The sequence below is a fragment of the Ixodes scapularis genome, unplaced genomic scaffold (assembly GCF_016920785.2).
Source record: "Ixodes scapularis isolate PalLabHiFi unplaced genomic scaffold, ASM1692078v2 PGA_scaffold4__175_contigs__length_147842914, whole genome shotgun sequence".
Classification (NCBI taxonomy): Eukaryota; Metazoa; Arthropoda; class Arachnida; order Ixodida; family Ixodidae; genus Ixodes; species Ixodes scapularis.
Window position 1 is genome coordinate 141,642,600 of NW_024609879.1, and position 13,571 is coordinate 141,656,170.

At 46.7% G+C, this 13,571-nt stretch overlaps 1 protein-coding gene across 1 annotated transcript; it reads right to left on the minus strand.

Moving 5' to 3' along the window:
- Nucleotides 1–2,191: 2,191 nt before the first annotated feature.
- Nucleotides 2,192–7,977, minus strand: LOC8030548 (nicotinamide N-methyltransferase-like). The gene is made up of 3 exons (XM_040214739.3): nt 7,848–7,977; nt 4,744–4,954; nt 2,192–2,647 (listed from the first exon to the last, which is right to left on the minus strand). The coding sequence occupies exons 1-3, from the start codon at nt 7,975–7,977 to the stop codon at nt 2,215–2,217; spliced, it is 774 nt and encodes a 257-aa protein (XP_040070673.1). The 3' UTR covers nt 2,192–2,214.
- Nucleotides 7,978–13,571: the final 5,594 nt, after the last annotated feature.

Sequence of the window (13,571 nt, forward strand, 5' to 3'; positions counted from 1 at the left end):
ATAGAAATACACACAGAGTGACAGAATACATGCAAAACTTCACTCTTTGTATGTCAGCGACCGTTAAGCTGTTTCCACGGCTTCGTTCTACCAGCCCCTTCCGTTATAAAACGTTAAATCAACATTAAATTGAGTTGAATGGATATAACTGTGTGATACTATGCTGAGCGCAAGTTCGTCTGCTTCTTGCTCAGGGGTCGAGGGAACGTCAAAACGTCAAGTTCTGATTGGCTGTGATTGGAAGGATAGTGGGTAGACCTCAATGTTAGCTGCCTTGATGTCTACCCACTATCCTTCCAATCGAGCCAATCAGAGCTCGGCGTTCTGTTGCGTCACCGCAACCCCGGCGCAGGAAGCAGACACACTTGCGCTCCGCATAGCTATAGTCGCAGACAGTATAGAAATCGCTAGGCGTGCTCTACTGTCTGGCCCGAGGTGGTGCACGCATAAGGTAAAATAACAACCAATATAATTGTCTCGTTCAAAAAAGAGCAAAAAATAAAAAAACAGTTTTGGACAATCTACGGCGCCATTTTCCGGGCGACGCAGACGGTGCTCGTGCTGACCAAAGCATGGATCGTGGCCGGTTGGCGCAGGGCTGCGGAGGCCACGGGCGGGCTTAGTTGCCCAAAAAAGTTTGAAAACCGGACACCGATGCAACGCAAAAAGGATTGCTCTAAGTTTCAGATTGAACGAAAACACATTTATTCGGTAAAGGCAGATACGAACATCTTTCATATCCAAGGGCATTGGGGCGGAAGTGCTGCGGGAGTGGAGCCGAGGGAAACAAATAGGACCTAAAGAATCCACAAAACAATTTACCTTCACAATGCCCGACCAAAAGGCTCAGAAGAAGGACTTCCATTTGTAGATAAATATCTTAATTGTTTATTTCTTTGTGTGTGTGTGTGTGTGTGTTAATCGTGGTGGTTTCGGCGCACAATATAATTTAGAATAATATTGGGCGAAAATCCCCCTTTGTCTTCAAGTGCTCCATTTTGCCCCAACGGACAAAACGGGCCATTAAATGTCAGTCATAAAAAAACACTATCTCTTTCCGGCGAACAACCCGCTTAATGCCGTTCATCGGAGTTTCAACGTAGAGCCACTAAATACAGCTACGCTTCAGCGGAACGATATTACAGCCATCTTGGTGCTTGAAATCACTGTGGCTCTAATCTGAAGTAAGCCTCGTTTGAAATCGCACAACAAAACGGCTTTCCGATCTCCAGAAATGCGAAAAACAGTTCGCGACGGAGACAAAACGATATCGCTCGCGGCTTCTCGACGCGACAACTAAACCCCTGGCAGTAACGACCACCAACTGCGGCCGCTGAGGACTCGTCACACAAAATGGCGTCGCCGACAGGAAACTCGGATCATCGAGTGCCGATACTTTGAGTCTGAAAGCCGCGGTTACACTCCTCGTGCATTATACGGAAGACCCGCGCAGTTCTCTGCAGAGACGATGACAGAGTTTTCCGCGGAGACGCCTGAAGCATATATAGTTCGACGCATTGTTCCTTCATTCGTAGGCATGTTCGAACATGTCTGAATGCAGTTATTGTATTAGAGGACCGCCATATATGGAAGAAGCTCGCCTCGGACAGTGTCTTCAAACTGGCTTTTGTGTGATGCATCGTGACAGCGACTTGAGCGATATTTTGTTCTTAACATCGACTGTGCCCATTGTAGAAACGGTTAAGTTCGTCTTCCGTGGTGTCGAGAGTAGAAACTAGAGCCACTAAATATATGCAACGCTTTTGAACGACGATACGTTAGTCACCCTTGCGCTTAAAATCATTGTTGCCTGTAATTTAATACTTTACCTAAAATCACACACACACACACACAAAAGAACTCTTTTGAGTCCTCCAGAGATGTTAAAACAAGCTTCGACAGAGAAAATATTGGTTTTATTCCAAGTCCAGAAGCAGCCGTACGCGAGTTGGGGACCTAATCGGGACACCTGGCGAAAACGTCGGCGAGAAATCTGGCCACCGTGATTGGCCGACTCCGCACTTGACCTTGGTCAAGCTTGGAGGAGAGGGAACCACCTTTCAGGACAAGCAGAGAGCTAGCCTGGGGTGTTTAACGCCATCCCTATTGTATTGCACTGGCGAAACTTCCCATCATCAGATGAGAGACTGACTTCTGGCTGGAAAAACAAAAATACAGCACAATTCCCCTCCTTTATATTCTCGTCACGGCTTTTTAAAGCTTTTCGGCTAGGACGACAAACGCGAAGTCCCATCTTTTCTGACTCTCAGGTGAGACCGGGTTGTCAAGTGAGCTCCAGCGTTTGATCTCAAGCCCCGACCTGCTCAGTGCATCCTCCACCATGGCTTTAGAAAGGCAAACTTCGGGGAAGCTTGCGTCGCCAACAGTGTAGCCTGTCGATCCGTCAATGCCGCACAGTATCAGGTGCCCTCTCTTGCGGATCAGGCTTGAGACGTTACGAGTGGCCCTTTGATAGCTGGTTTCGTCTTGACTTGCAGACTGGAGGCACAGGCTCGATAGGACGACATCGAAGGCTTCCCTGTGTCCTTCTGGAAGGACACTCGGGTTCAGCACGTCGCAGGAAATCACTTTCTTGACGGCCGCACGCGTCCTTTCTTCGATGTCCTCGACTCCTATTTTCGCGTCCCTGCGTCAAAGAGTTGGTGTTTTTAGCACGATGCCTGGAACGAGTTCTCGACTGGCGTGTTTACCTTCCTATACCACTCGTGCATCTAAAGCGCTTCTAAAGGAAGAACCAATTGCGTCGCAGGGGCCTGTGTGTCATGCTATCGGATGTCTCCACAATGGCGGTTGGTTGTAAACAAAAAAAAATGTTGTCTAGAAAGCCGATCGGAAACAAGGATCGCTGTAAGCGCGGCGTCCCAACTACATTCTGCCTTTGATTTCTATCGACTGTCTGGAAATAGAGCGACCTGCAGAAAAATGGGAATCTTCCGCAATCCCTCTGCTGCTGTAACACCGTCAGGATCGCGACGGGCGAGAGCATGACACTTTGTTTCATATCATCAGGCGGAGATCTAGGAACTACGTTTGTGGACCCGTTCAAAACACCAGTCAGAGACGCACGCCAGGCACTGTAGAGTTATGCCCGAGTTCCACTAGAGCGACAAACAGAACCAAACGAAGTCGACAAGCCTAAAAAATATGCAACGTGCTCGCGATGGTACCTTTGGCAGTCGTTTCGTTGTTCGGTGGTCGTGATGTAAGCACTAGTCATTGCAAGCCTGCCAAAAATATATCCTCACGAGCCTGATGCTCATGTTTGAGCGTAGTACATAGCCTCCTTTATTCTACAAAGCCTGTCAAATTGCGAACGACTCGTGTCAGAGGCTCGTCGCTGTCGTTTGTTTCTGTTTATCGCTCGAGTGGGACTCGGGCATAACTAAAACTAATCCGTGACACGTTCGTAGTTTTTCAGTATATATACTGAACGGATAGACCAGCGGCACTCCCAAAGTCCTAGGAATGCCTGCGCGTGGAGAGAACATGCTGTCCAGCGCTCGGAACCCCCAAAAAAGTGGGCTGTCGCACATTTTCAGGGCTCTACACGCGTCGCAACACAAGGGTTCTCCGAAGGGAGAGATTGCCATGATCGGGACGCGATCCACAGCCGAACGAAGGTGCGGTAGCCCCAAATATCCGATTATTGTCATGACTCGACACTCACCCACTGCTATGAAACACATTTCTTGGCGAGTTCTGACTATCTTATCATCACACCGATGAGATTGCGACATTGGCTGATAGCAACGCTGACGAACGAATTAGAAAGTAGATTTCGAACATTGTAAGCCATGCCTAGCGTTTCAAAAGCTTTCAGTCGCCCATACGTTTCTATGAAATTCGTATGGGGCTATATATTGCGGTCAATAAAGCGTGACCAGATAAGGATGTTTCTAACACATAATTTGACGTGAAGAAAGCACTCACTGTCAGGGACAATATTAAAGGTACTCGATTCCCCGCTTGCTCATTGTTTCGTTGTAAATCGCGTTTAAGGGTCGAGGTTTTTATTTTTTTTATTTTATACGCCTCGTCATTGACTGGACGTGCTCTCAGACGGCGCCGACTGGACCACCGCGTGCGCGCACCAGCTTGTGAAGAGGCTCCACGGTCACACGGGATGTCACTTTTAGCAGTGGAGAATGGCAAGAGAATGATCGTGCTTAGGAGCGATATGAGACTCCTTACCTTGCTTCACTAATTTAAAATTTAAATTTATTATACCGTTTAAAGGCTTAATCTTAGTGTTTGCTTTTTATTCGAAATTAAAATATTTCACTAAATGGCGCAAGCAGCCGCCCGGTTAAAGGGGTTCAGCCATATCCATCTATCGATCGTGCTTTGCTACAGAAAGCTATGTCCTCGCACGAAAGCAGACGATAATTTCATTTTCAGAGGTCGCTGAAAGCTTAGTACCAGGACGCCTTTGAAACACCAATCATCGGAATTTATTCCGTTCAGCCAAGGAGGAAAGCGAGCGCCCAGCAGTTACAGGCTGGAGGGATGACCGATCTCACTGGTAAAAATGAAATAAAATAAAGAAGACGTTAAGCGGGCGGGTAACTGGCGCGTGGAGCCCATTTTGCTACTTGATTAGAATAATGAAACAATTTTTATGTAATTTGATAAGGTACGCCCTAGTTCAAAAAACTAGAGACAAAGGAATCTCCATGTCAAGGGTCAACTGTTTATGAACAAATTTGTGAAAACCCTTCTCACTTGTATCCTTCCAAGATGGCCAATGGTTCGCTCATGAAGGACAAGTCCATGGCATCCGGTGCCTTCTCAACCCACTTCTCTACTTCCTCTATGTTTCTTGGTACCAGGTCACTGAGGACAATGCTACGGATCTTTCTCGTCGCCGGAAAGATGTTGGCAACCGTGGGCCCACAGCCAACTTCCAGAAGCGTTCGCCAGGAGTCCGACACCGCTGTACAAAGAAGACGGGTGCCATCATAATCAAAGCCGCTGATTATTTTAGAGGGACCGTGCAACGGTATTTACTCGGAACGTTTCTCATTTTACGCAAGCTTAGTGGCACTATAAGGGGACCCAAGTATACTCGAACGCAACCTCACTGGCCAAGAATCTTATTTGTCGCTACTTAATTTTACGTATAAAACAGGACTTTTTTTTTTATCTTAAGCTTGCGAAAACTGGATGACGAAGCGGTTGGGAGGGCATCCTTGGCGCTGTTAACAATGCGATCCCCATGATTTTCTTATCAAACTTTGCGATTGCCGCGGTGACGATATTTGAACGCGGCCGATGCAGTGAACTGCGTGAGATTTCGATTTGGGCTCGTAATAATCAATGCCTTGACATGCATTCAGGACTCGTGCCCGCTGACTGTGTGAAAGAATCGGCAAACTCAGCCCGCGCCCAGTGCTTTGCCAACCCCAGCGCGTGACTACGATAAACATAAATTTATAAATTGAAATAATGAATTGTAAAATAAAATGATAAAGTTAAAATTATAAAGAATAACTAAACTGTAAAATGTAAATTAATAAAGTAATATATAGTAGAGTAAACAATATTGCATATGATACACAAGTTCAACATTTAGACCTGATCAACAAACTCGAAGCATTTAGTATAATGCCTTTGAGTGCTTTATTTAAATATATAGCCATAACAACAAATTACTTCTCCAGAACAGAATACAAACATCCGGTACAGAAACGGCCTCTCAGAAATATAGACAGATAGCATTTGCCAAGGATACATACGCATTACGGAAAAAGAATGAGTAGTTTTAATGTTCCTTATATTATCAGTGAGATACCAGAACTCATTAGTCTAGCACTCTTTTAAAGAAGTTGAAAAACAAATTCATAACAGTGTTTGCAAAATAAAATGTAAACATTTTTATATACTTTGATGTTCTCTTTCATAAATCACTTCACCTTATATGTGTCGCCTAAATCTGTTGTATTGCGAGGCAGAATTGTTTTGTTCTAAACGCTTACGGTTAAAAGTTGTCGTTTTATTGTTTGGCTGTGATAAAAAGAGAACGTTCCTGTTTTTTTCGGCGGACGTGATTTTTTGTATATCAACTGTTTGGTTCTGATAATAAAAGAAACAAAGTATCCTTTTTTTGTTGCTTTAATATGTATATTTCCAAAATGAGTCAACCTGTCATTGGTGTATTGTTATTTTGTTTCTTTTGCAACGGAAATGGCAGCGTTGTTTAGATTACTATTCGCGGCTGCCGGGCCACGTCGTACAAGCCTCTAGGCTTAAGCTTTGACGGACCCGATTTTCTGTGTTGCTAAAAAGAATAAAAATTATTAATATTATTATTAGTAGTAGTATTTTTATTATTGGCGGCATATAGTATCATATAATATGATCGGCTGCAGATCACGCGGCCGCTTGTTCGGGCTGTTAGTTCAGGTGGTGAAGTTGAACGCTTCACGTTTCTACCGACTTTTGTTCTGCAACTTTTATTTCATAGAAAAAACAAACAAAAAAACTGACGTGTGTTTTATTGGTGATGAATTTCGAAGTATAATCTTAGGTGGTATTTACCGAGAGTGCAAAAACAGTTGTCCTTCAAGTTCTTGAAGGTTTATTAAAAGGGGCGAACGTGACGCAAAATAAAAAGATGACTACCTTTCTTGCTACGCGAAACAATGCGCGAGGCTGGGCTGATATTTTACGATCGCTCCGCATGCAGCGCGCGAAAATTGGAGAATTTAACGTTTGAACGCGAAATCAATAAACCGATCTCACCGAGTGTTTGGCGTAGGCGGGACGCCGCCATAACTTTAGTTCAATGGGAGGCAGGTGGCAGTTCTCGAGACGCCTCGTGCCGTGTCATGCTCGGCACGCGCAGTGCTTTAGCGAGGTTGTCCCACGTGCTAAAAGGCTAAAGTTCCCACGATGCATTGCGGCAGCGGTGGCGTAGCGAAACTGGCTGGTGATATCGGTCTATTGTCATGTCGTACCGTTAGGACATTACCGAGAGCGTGCCAATACCCTATCTGTTCCAACTCGTATGTGACGGCAAGAGTTCAAGAGCCTGACCTCTCCCTCGTGTTTTTCAGTGCTTTCCCTTGCCTCGTAGCCCCACTGTAGCTTCTTCATCATAGCGTGATTTCCTACTTCATTTGCACATCTAGGCTTACAGAAAAGAAGTTTAGGTAACAGCGTTGCAACATGCGGGCTACAAGTCAAACATGAACCATTTGTTCTAATGTGTCTCCCTGGAGCTCCTTGACATGTTTCTGAACTTCTTGTTTTCTATGACGAAGCACTAATTTTGACGTTTTTCTGCCTCACTCGACAAAAAAGTCGCCGATTCGCGTTGGGCGTCGTGCGTTTAGCCCGAACGAGGAATATCCGTCTTTTTAGCCGCAACTGCGGAGGTGTCATAGAGACTATTAATAGTCTATTGCAGGCTGCAAATAGCGAGCAAGTTCCTCCCGCCAAGCCCTAAACTTTCTCCAGATTAATGGAGCGAAGGCTGAAGAGGAGGCGAACGGAGAGGAGGAAGCCACCAATTACGGCAAGGAGAGAGCTTTGTGGGTGGGCTTGTCCTGCTAGTCCGAGCGTGCAACGGACCCTAACCTGATGAAGTATGTATACTCGTCCGGAATATTAACTTTGCACTAACATTGTTCTCGTCCTAGTGAAATGTGAAGAATTGTCAATGTTGCGTTCGAGCTAAGTGGGCCGTGCCTTGAAAGTTTGCTGTGCATGAAACAAGTGCCATATACAATTACATACACGTTTTAAACTTATACTGCTCCGATAAACCTATCATTGGAGCCAACCGATTTCTGATTGGGGAGTAAACTCGACATCTGCGTACTTACGAGAAGCAAAGATAGAATGAAGCTCCCTCTGGTAGAATGAGCGGGCGCCAGTGCGACCTCCTAGCTTCTTGACGGAAACTCGAGGCAGGAAGTCTAGGAGGTACCGTTCTCTGATTTCCTCGTTGCTCATGGTGCCTATGGTCCCGTCGAAATAACGTTGAGCGGTCAATTCCTGTTTCAACCTGAAACGCAAACTGATCAATAGAACAGTTGCAACAACAACAAAAAAGAGCAAAAAGAAAGAAAAAAATATCGGCGAACGTTTTGAAACAGTTTTTGCTTCTAGACGCGGAGTTCGTTTGTATTGTAGAAAGTGAAACCGAGCAGCGCCACCGCAGCAGTGTGTTGATGTCTACACGAACCAACGAGGTAGAGGGGCTTAGAGCGATAAACCGGGGTTCCGGTCTGCACTCGAAAGTGACCCCCATAAGGCGGCTGTCATTGTACGCAAAGTTGACCACTCGTCACATGACCAAACCAAATACGTGACGTCACAGGAAAGATGGCAGCTCCCATGCAGTGCCTGGCCCCAGCTGGGCCGGAGCTTGTTGGATGTTTTGTTGGTTGTCGTTCGTCTCGGCGAGTTGATTTCAGACGCGGAAGCCCTCATATGAGGCCGGCTTGCAACGACTCCAGAGTTCAGCGTGGCGTATGACGTAGGTATAACGTAAAAATACGAAGGAACGGTGTGCATTTCGCTGGTGACCGACGGGGATATTGCCGCGAAAGAGACAATCGGCCCTACGTTGTTCGGACCTCTGATTGATTCGGATACCATTAGGATGAATTTCAAGGCGACGTTCCTGTGCTCTCGTTGACCATCGGAATCTTCGAGGTCTGCCGTGAAGCGTGTGCCATGTATCTGGATGCACAGTTTAGCTACGGAAATTACGTGAGTCGTGCTTGGCAGTGTGCAATCGTGGTGCCGTTTCGTTCAAATAACCGAAGGCTCACTTTGGTTGTGCGGTGAACCGGAGAGCTGCCTTGAAGCTGGTAGTCCCCGTGCCGTGCCAAATGATGCTGTGCTGCTTCCCAAATTGTTCCGGTGTAGACGTGCACTTTCACGGAGCACAGGTGTTGCAGTTGGTATTGATTCCGCTGGTCTGTCGCACGTTTCGTCGATACAAAAGTTTCATCAACACTCGTTACGCGAATTGCGAGCTGTATGGACATTTCATCGCGCGTGTAACCGAGCCAGTCCATCCGTTCACGCCGCTTTGCGACAACAGTCTGCAGCGGCTCATTACCAGAAAAGTGGTCCCACATCCATTTCAGTTCAGCTCGTCCACAGCAGTCGCCAAACCCCGAAGGAGACGATTCATTCGGACAGAATGCCAGTATAAAGCAGTGCAGCTTCTTTAGTAATCAGGATAGACTCTCTTCTGTCTGTTTTGTTATATTGTCACGGATGCTTGCTCCAGTCCTATTTTCTATCAATATTTACTATTCTGAAAAGTTGCAGGTCATGCTCACCTGTCATTGTATGTCCTGGTGGAGGTGCTGCGCACCTTACTTATAGCCCTTCACTTTGTGTGGACCCTGGTGGCTCCTCAGCCGAGTTGCCCGATAACAAGACACGGGTGGCAGGTTATCCCGCGTCTTAAACCCCCGGCGAGCCGGGAACCAAGTCCTATCCCGAGCCCGGCAGAAAAACCGCAAGACGAGTGAGTACCACAAGGGCGGACCTCGGAAACAGACAACGAAGAACCTGAAATCCGAGCCAGTCGCTGCTATACCAGCAATAACCATTGGAATTTGGTCTTTTGCCAGAAAAACCAAAGCTGACTAAGCCAACAATGACAAACCTGTAGCAGCAGACTGCGTCCGCTCCCGCCATCGTTTGCATGCCCGTCGCACCTCGCACTCCGGTGCCCTTTCACGCAAGGTGTATGAAGACGCCGAGGGCTGGATTGAAATATACGACCGTGTCGCTCGCCACAGTGGGTAGACAGACAACCAGCTCCTGCAGAACCTATACTTCTCATGGAAGAAACTGCCAGGCACTGGTTTGAGAACCACGCATCCTGCTTAACGTCGTGAAAAGTTTGCAAGATCGAGCTGAAGTGCACGTTCATCAACCAGCATTGATGAGAGAGTACCGAATTCCTTATTCTGTCCAGGACACGGCCCCAGCGAGAGCATCCCCGCCTTCGTGGAGGATGTTTTGCGCCTGATCCAGCACCCATGCCAACCCTGATGCTGCAGAAGACTAAAAGCTAAGAATCCCATGTCCCTCATGTGAGGGACAACACCTTCGGCACCCTTATCCGCAACTACAGGACAAGTTACAACAGTCGAAGGGTTCATAATACCGAGGCTTCCAACATTGAATGCACACTGCAGGCCCAAGGCTGCCAATATCAACAGTTCCCCAGCCTCTCGATACTCGAGTCGTCCAGCTGCAACTTCGACGCCAGCCTCCCAGGCTTCCGCGACATCATCCACAACGTTGTCGGGGAGGAGATCAGGAAGCTACTTCCTGCCATCAGTTGCCCGGCTTTTATTTTTTGACTGCCGAGATTGTTTCGGAACAAGTTCGACAGGCATTTCAACTGGATACTTCTTCGAGCGAAGCGGCATCTGACGAACCGAGGGCGACTTATGCCACAAAGTCACTAAGACCGCCACCAGCCACCCGTTACTATTCAATGCCAATTCAACGAGACAACCCACCGCCGAAGCATTCATACATGCCCGAGCTTGCTGCATTGATGCAGAAAACTACCAGGAAAATTTGCGGATTAGAAGCCAGCCCTGCAGCTTCAGTGCGTCAGATATCAGTGGCCGCGCATGACGTATACGGTATGATTACAAGACGGCATCAATCGGTCAACGTTGTCACTCGACCAAACTGAACACCGATGTGCCAGGAGCGTCATCCGAGAACAAAGACCACAGGTACTACGACTGAACACCTGACACAAGACTGTCTCAGAAAGAACTCGTTATGAAACCATTTGCAAAGAACCAATAATTATGCAATTAAGTGGAAATAAACATATTTAATACACTAACCAAACAAACATTATTCCGCTCGTTTCTGCGCCTTCAGAGTCTATACACTAAGAATTGTGTTCATCGCGCGTGCTGGACCTTTTGAGGACACTCGCATCTCTGACCCCTCAATATTAATTAATAAGAGATACCAGACTGGCAGACTGGTTGCATTGGGCTGCACTCGTTCCAATTCTCCCGAACATGTGGCACATCCGAAAGCCAACTCCAGTGATGTGAAAATGTTATTTATTAATTTATTTCCTCCAGGGGCCTTTGTAGGCATTCCAAAGAGGATACTTAAAACTACACACATGATAATAACATTAAAGCACACTGCTGTAACTTGTTAATTGCAAAAACAAACACACCTCTGAGCATCTCGTTTAGCAGTATGTGTTGATGCATTCTTTTATATCAGGAACCTTCCTATACATATGACACAATAGACCATTTGAAAACCCCATCAAGCAACACGACTGTCGCCATTTTTTTTTTCGGCGTAAAGCACACGAACGGGCCCCAGTTCACGTCGAACGCTAATGCAGCATTTGAGTCCAATAGGCGTTTAGCCGAGTTCACAGTGATGGCGGACATAACGCTCTTGTTGAACAAATTCCCAAAGTATGAAGGCCTTGGGCAATTAGAGTAGTAGCTACTGTAATTCGTTCCATCACAATTTGGCAAACAGCAAAGGCTACAGTCTCGGTGAGTCAATATTCACGTTGGAGAGAGGCACATGACAACATATAAGAGTGCTCGTCAGCACAGATTTTTCACACACCTTCACTCCGTCTCTCTGATTGGCACGAGGGGGCTGTGGCCGTTGCCATTTCCCAAGTTACGGTAATACGTAGCATAGGCAGCCCCATACTTTGAAAAAAAGTCTATTGAAAAGACCGAAAGGTCTTTTCAATAGACTTTTTCAAAATTTCAGAATCAATAGACTTTTTCAAAATAGTCAAAATTTTTCAGCAAGACTGCTCTTCGGACAAGGATAAACACAAATATGAGTAATCTTGTCCAGGTAATTAAAACAAGTAAATAATTGACCGACTGATACAATGTGCTCTTGATGAAAAAAAAAAGCATTGCTGCAATAAATCCTACGAAAGAGAAAAATGTGCAGTTAATCTATGCGTACACCAAAACGGTTGTTCTTATAGCAAGACGAATAGCTTTGAAGTAGGTGCCTGCAACGATTTAGTCATCCCCACACTCAATAAAACGCCATCCTCGCAGCTGAAAATAAGTGTGCACTTCGCACTCACAAAAAAAGGAAGAAACGCGATCGATTGTAGAATCGTCGATTAGCACAAAAGGTTAAAGATTGCAGGAGCTTCCTCGCTAAAGGTTTCTATGGTTATTCGGTGACGCAGGGCTGAAGGCACTTCGCCCTGCGCAGGGCACTTCGCCTAGGCCCTAACGCGACGTGTACCTTTCGCTTCGATTCTCAGACGTTCAAACGAAGCTAGAAAAATGCGAATATTTTAGGCTAGGAGTTATATCGTAAAATTGTTGACAAATACAAAACGTAAAGATCGCAGGAGCTTCCTCGCTAAAATTGGCTGTGATTATGCAGTTACCTAGGGCCGAAACGAACTCCCCTAGGCCCTACGTCCGACGCATACACCTCGCGTCGATTCTAAGGCATTCCAACGTTTAAACAAAGCTAAGAGAATGCGAAGATTTTATGCCAAAAGCACTCAAAGTTCTATCGATCCTCGAACACGTCCGGGAATCCGAGCACCGGTACGGCGATACGGCTGATGCTGTCTCACAAGCGTTAGTATCCAGATGATCAAGAGCGATCTTGCTAAAAAAGGGTATAAAGTGATTCCTTCATGTTTTCACATTATACCTGCGTCAGCAAGCACGAAAAAGCCCGAAGTCGTCGGAAAGCAGCTGCACATCACGGCTACCGCGCACCGAACAAACTCGCCTCCGCCTGCTCTGGGCGCCGCCATCTTACCGATGACGTCACGGTTCTTGTGAGGTCACGTGACGAGTGGTCAGATTTGCGTACAACATGGCGGCAACCGGCACGGTGCCGCTTCAGAGCTTCCGGTTTATCACTCTAAGTCCCTCTACCTCGTTGAGCTCTACGGAGAAAGGAAAAAGCTCTACGAATGTGGCGTACGTAGAGTGCCTTCATGTGCGCTTCGCATAGAGTGATGCCAACTGCCTGTTTCCCTTTCCCACACCCTCTTCCACCGCCATTTTTTTTCTCTCATTGTTTCCCCGTGCGCCGGAAAGTGGCCTTTGTGTCCATCGGTAATCCCATCCGAGGGGGAAAATGCTAATCCTCTCTCCGTGGGTTCCACAACGCTGCTCCGAACTTCTGAGATAAGGTGCTTGTTTCCGGGAGGGTTATAAGCCCCACGGATTATCGCCGAGGAACAAAATGGCTGCTGGTTTGTCGGCGAGTGGTATTACAAAGGGTGGCATCACGCTAGCAAAGCGCACATGAAGGCTCCCTAGGCGAAGCCCTATCAGGTGAGCTTCTACTACACAAAATGAGGGAGCCACAGTTCGTTCAAAGCTTCAGCGCAGGAGGCCTATGTTGGTATCGCCCACGCCGTAGCCTCGAGTGCGCTGTTGGTTGCTGCACCTCAGTTTGCCCGCTCGAGTCAGCCGATTTGCAAACTTTGCCGGACCGTTTAAGAAACATTTAAATAGAACTACCTCGCGATATTTGACCTGTAGTCTTCCCAGGTCATACTGAAGAGG

What these genes read in the sequence shown, in the direction of transcription:
- LOC8030548 (XM_040214739.3), bottom strand. Translation starts at nt 7,977, where the DNA reads ATGAGCAACGAGGAAATCAGAGAACGGTACCTCCTAGACTTCCTGCCT. An exon ending in TCATTCTATCTTTGCTTCTC is followed by an intron (nt 4,955 to 7,847) that starts GTAAGTACGCAG and finishes TTCTTTGTACAG; the next exon opens with CGGTGTCGGACTCCTGGCGA. An exon ending in GCCATCTTGGAAGGATACAA is followed by an intron (nt 2,648 to 4,743) that starts GTGAGAAGGGTT and finishes TCTTTGACGCAG; the next exon opens with GGACGCGAAAATAGGAGTCG.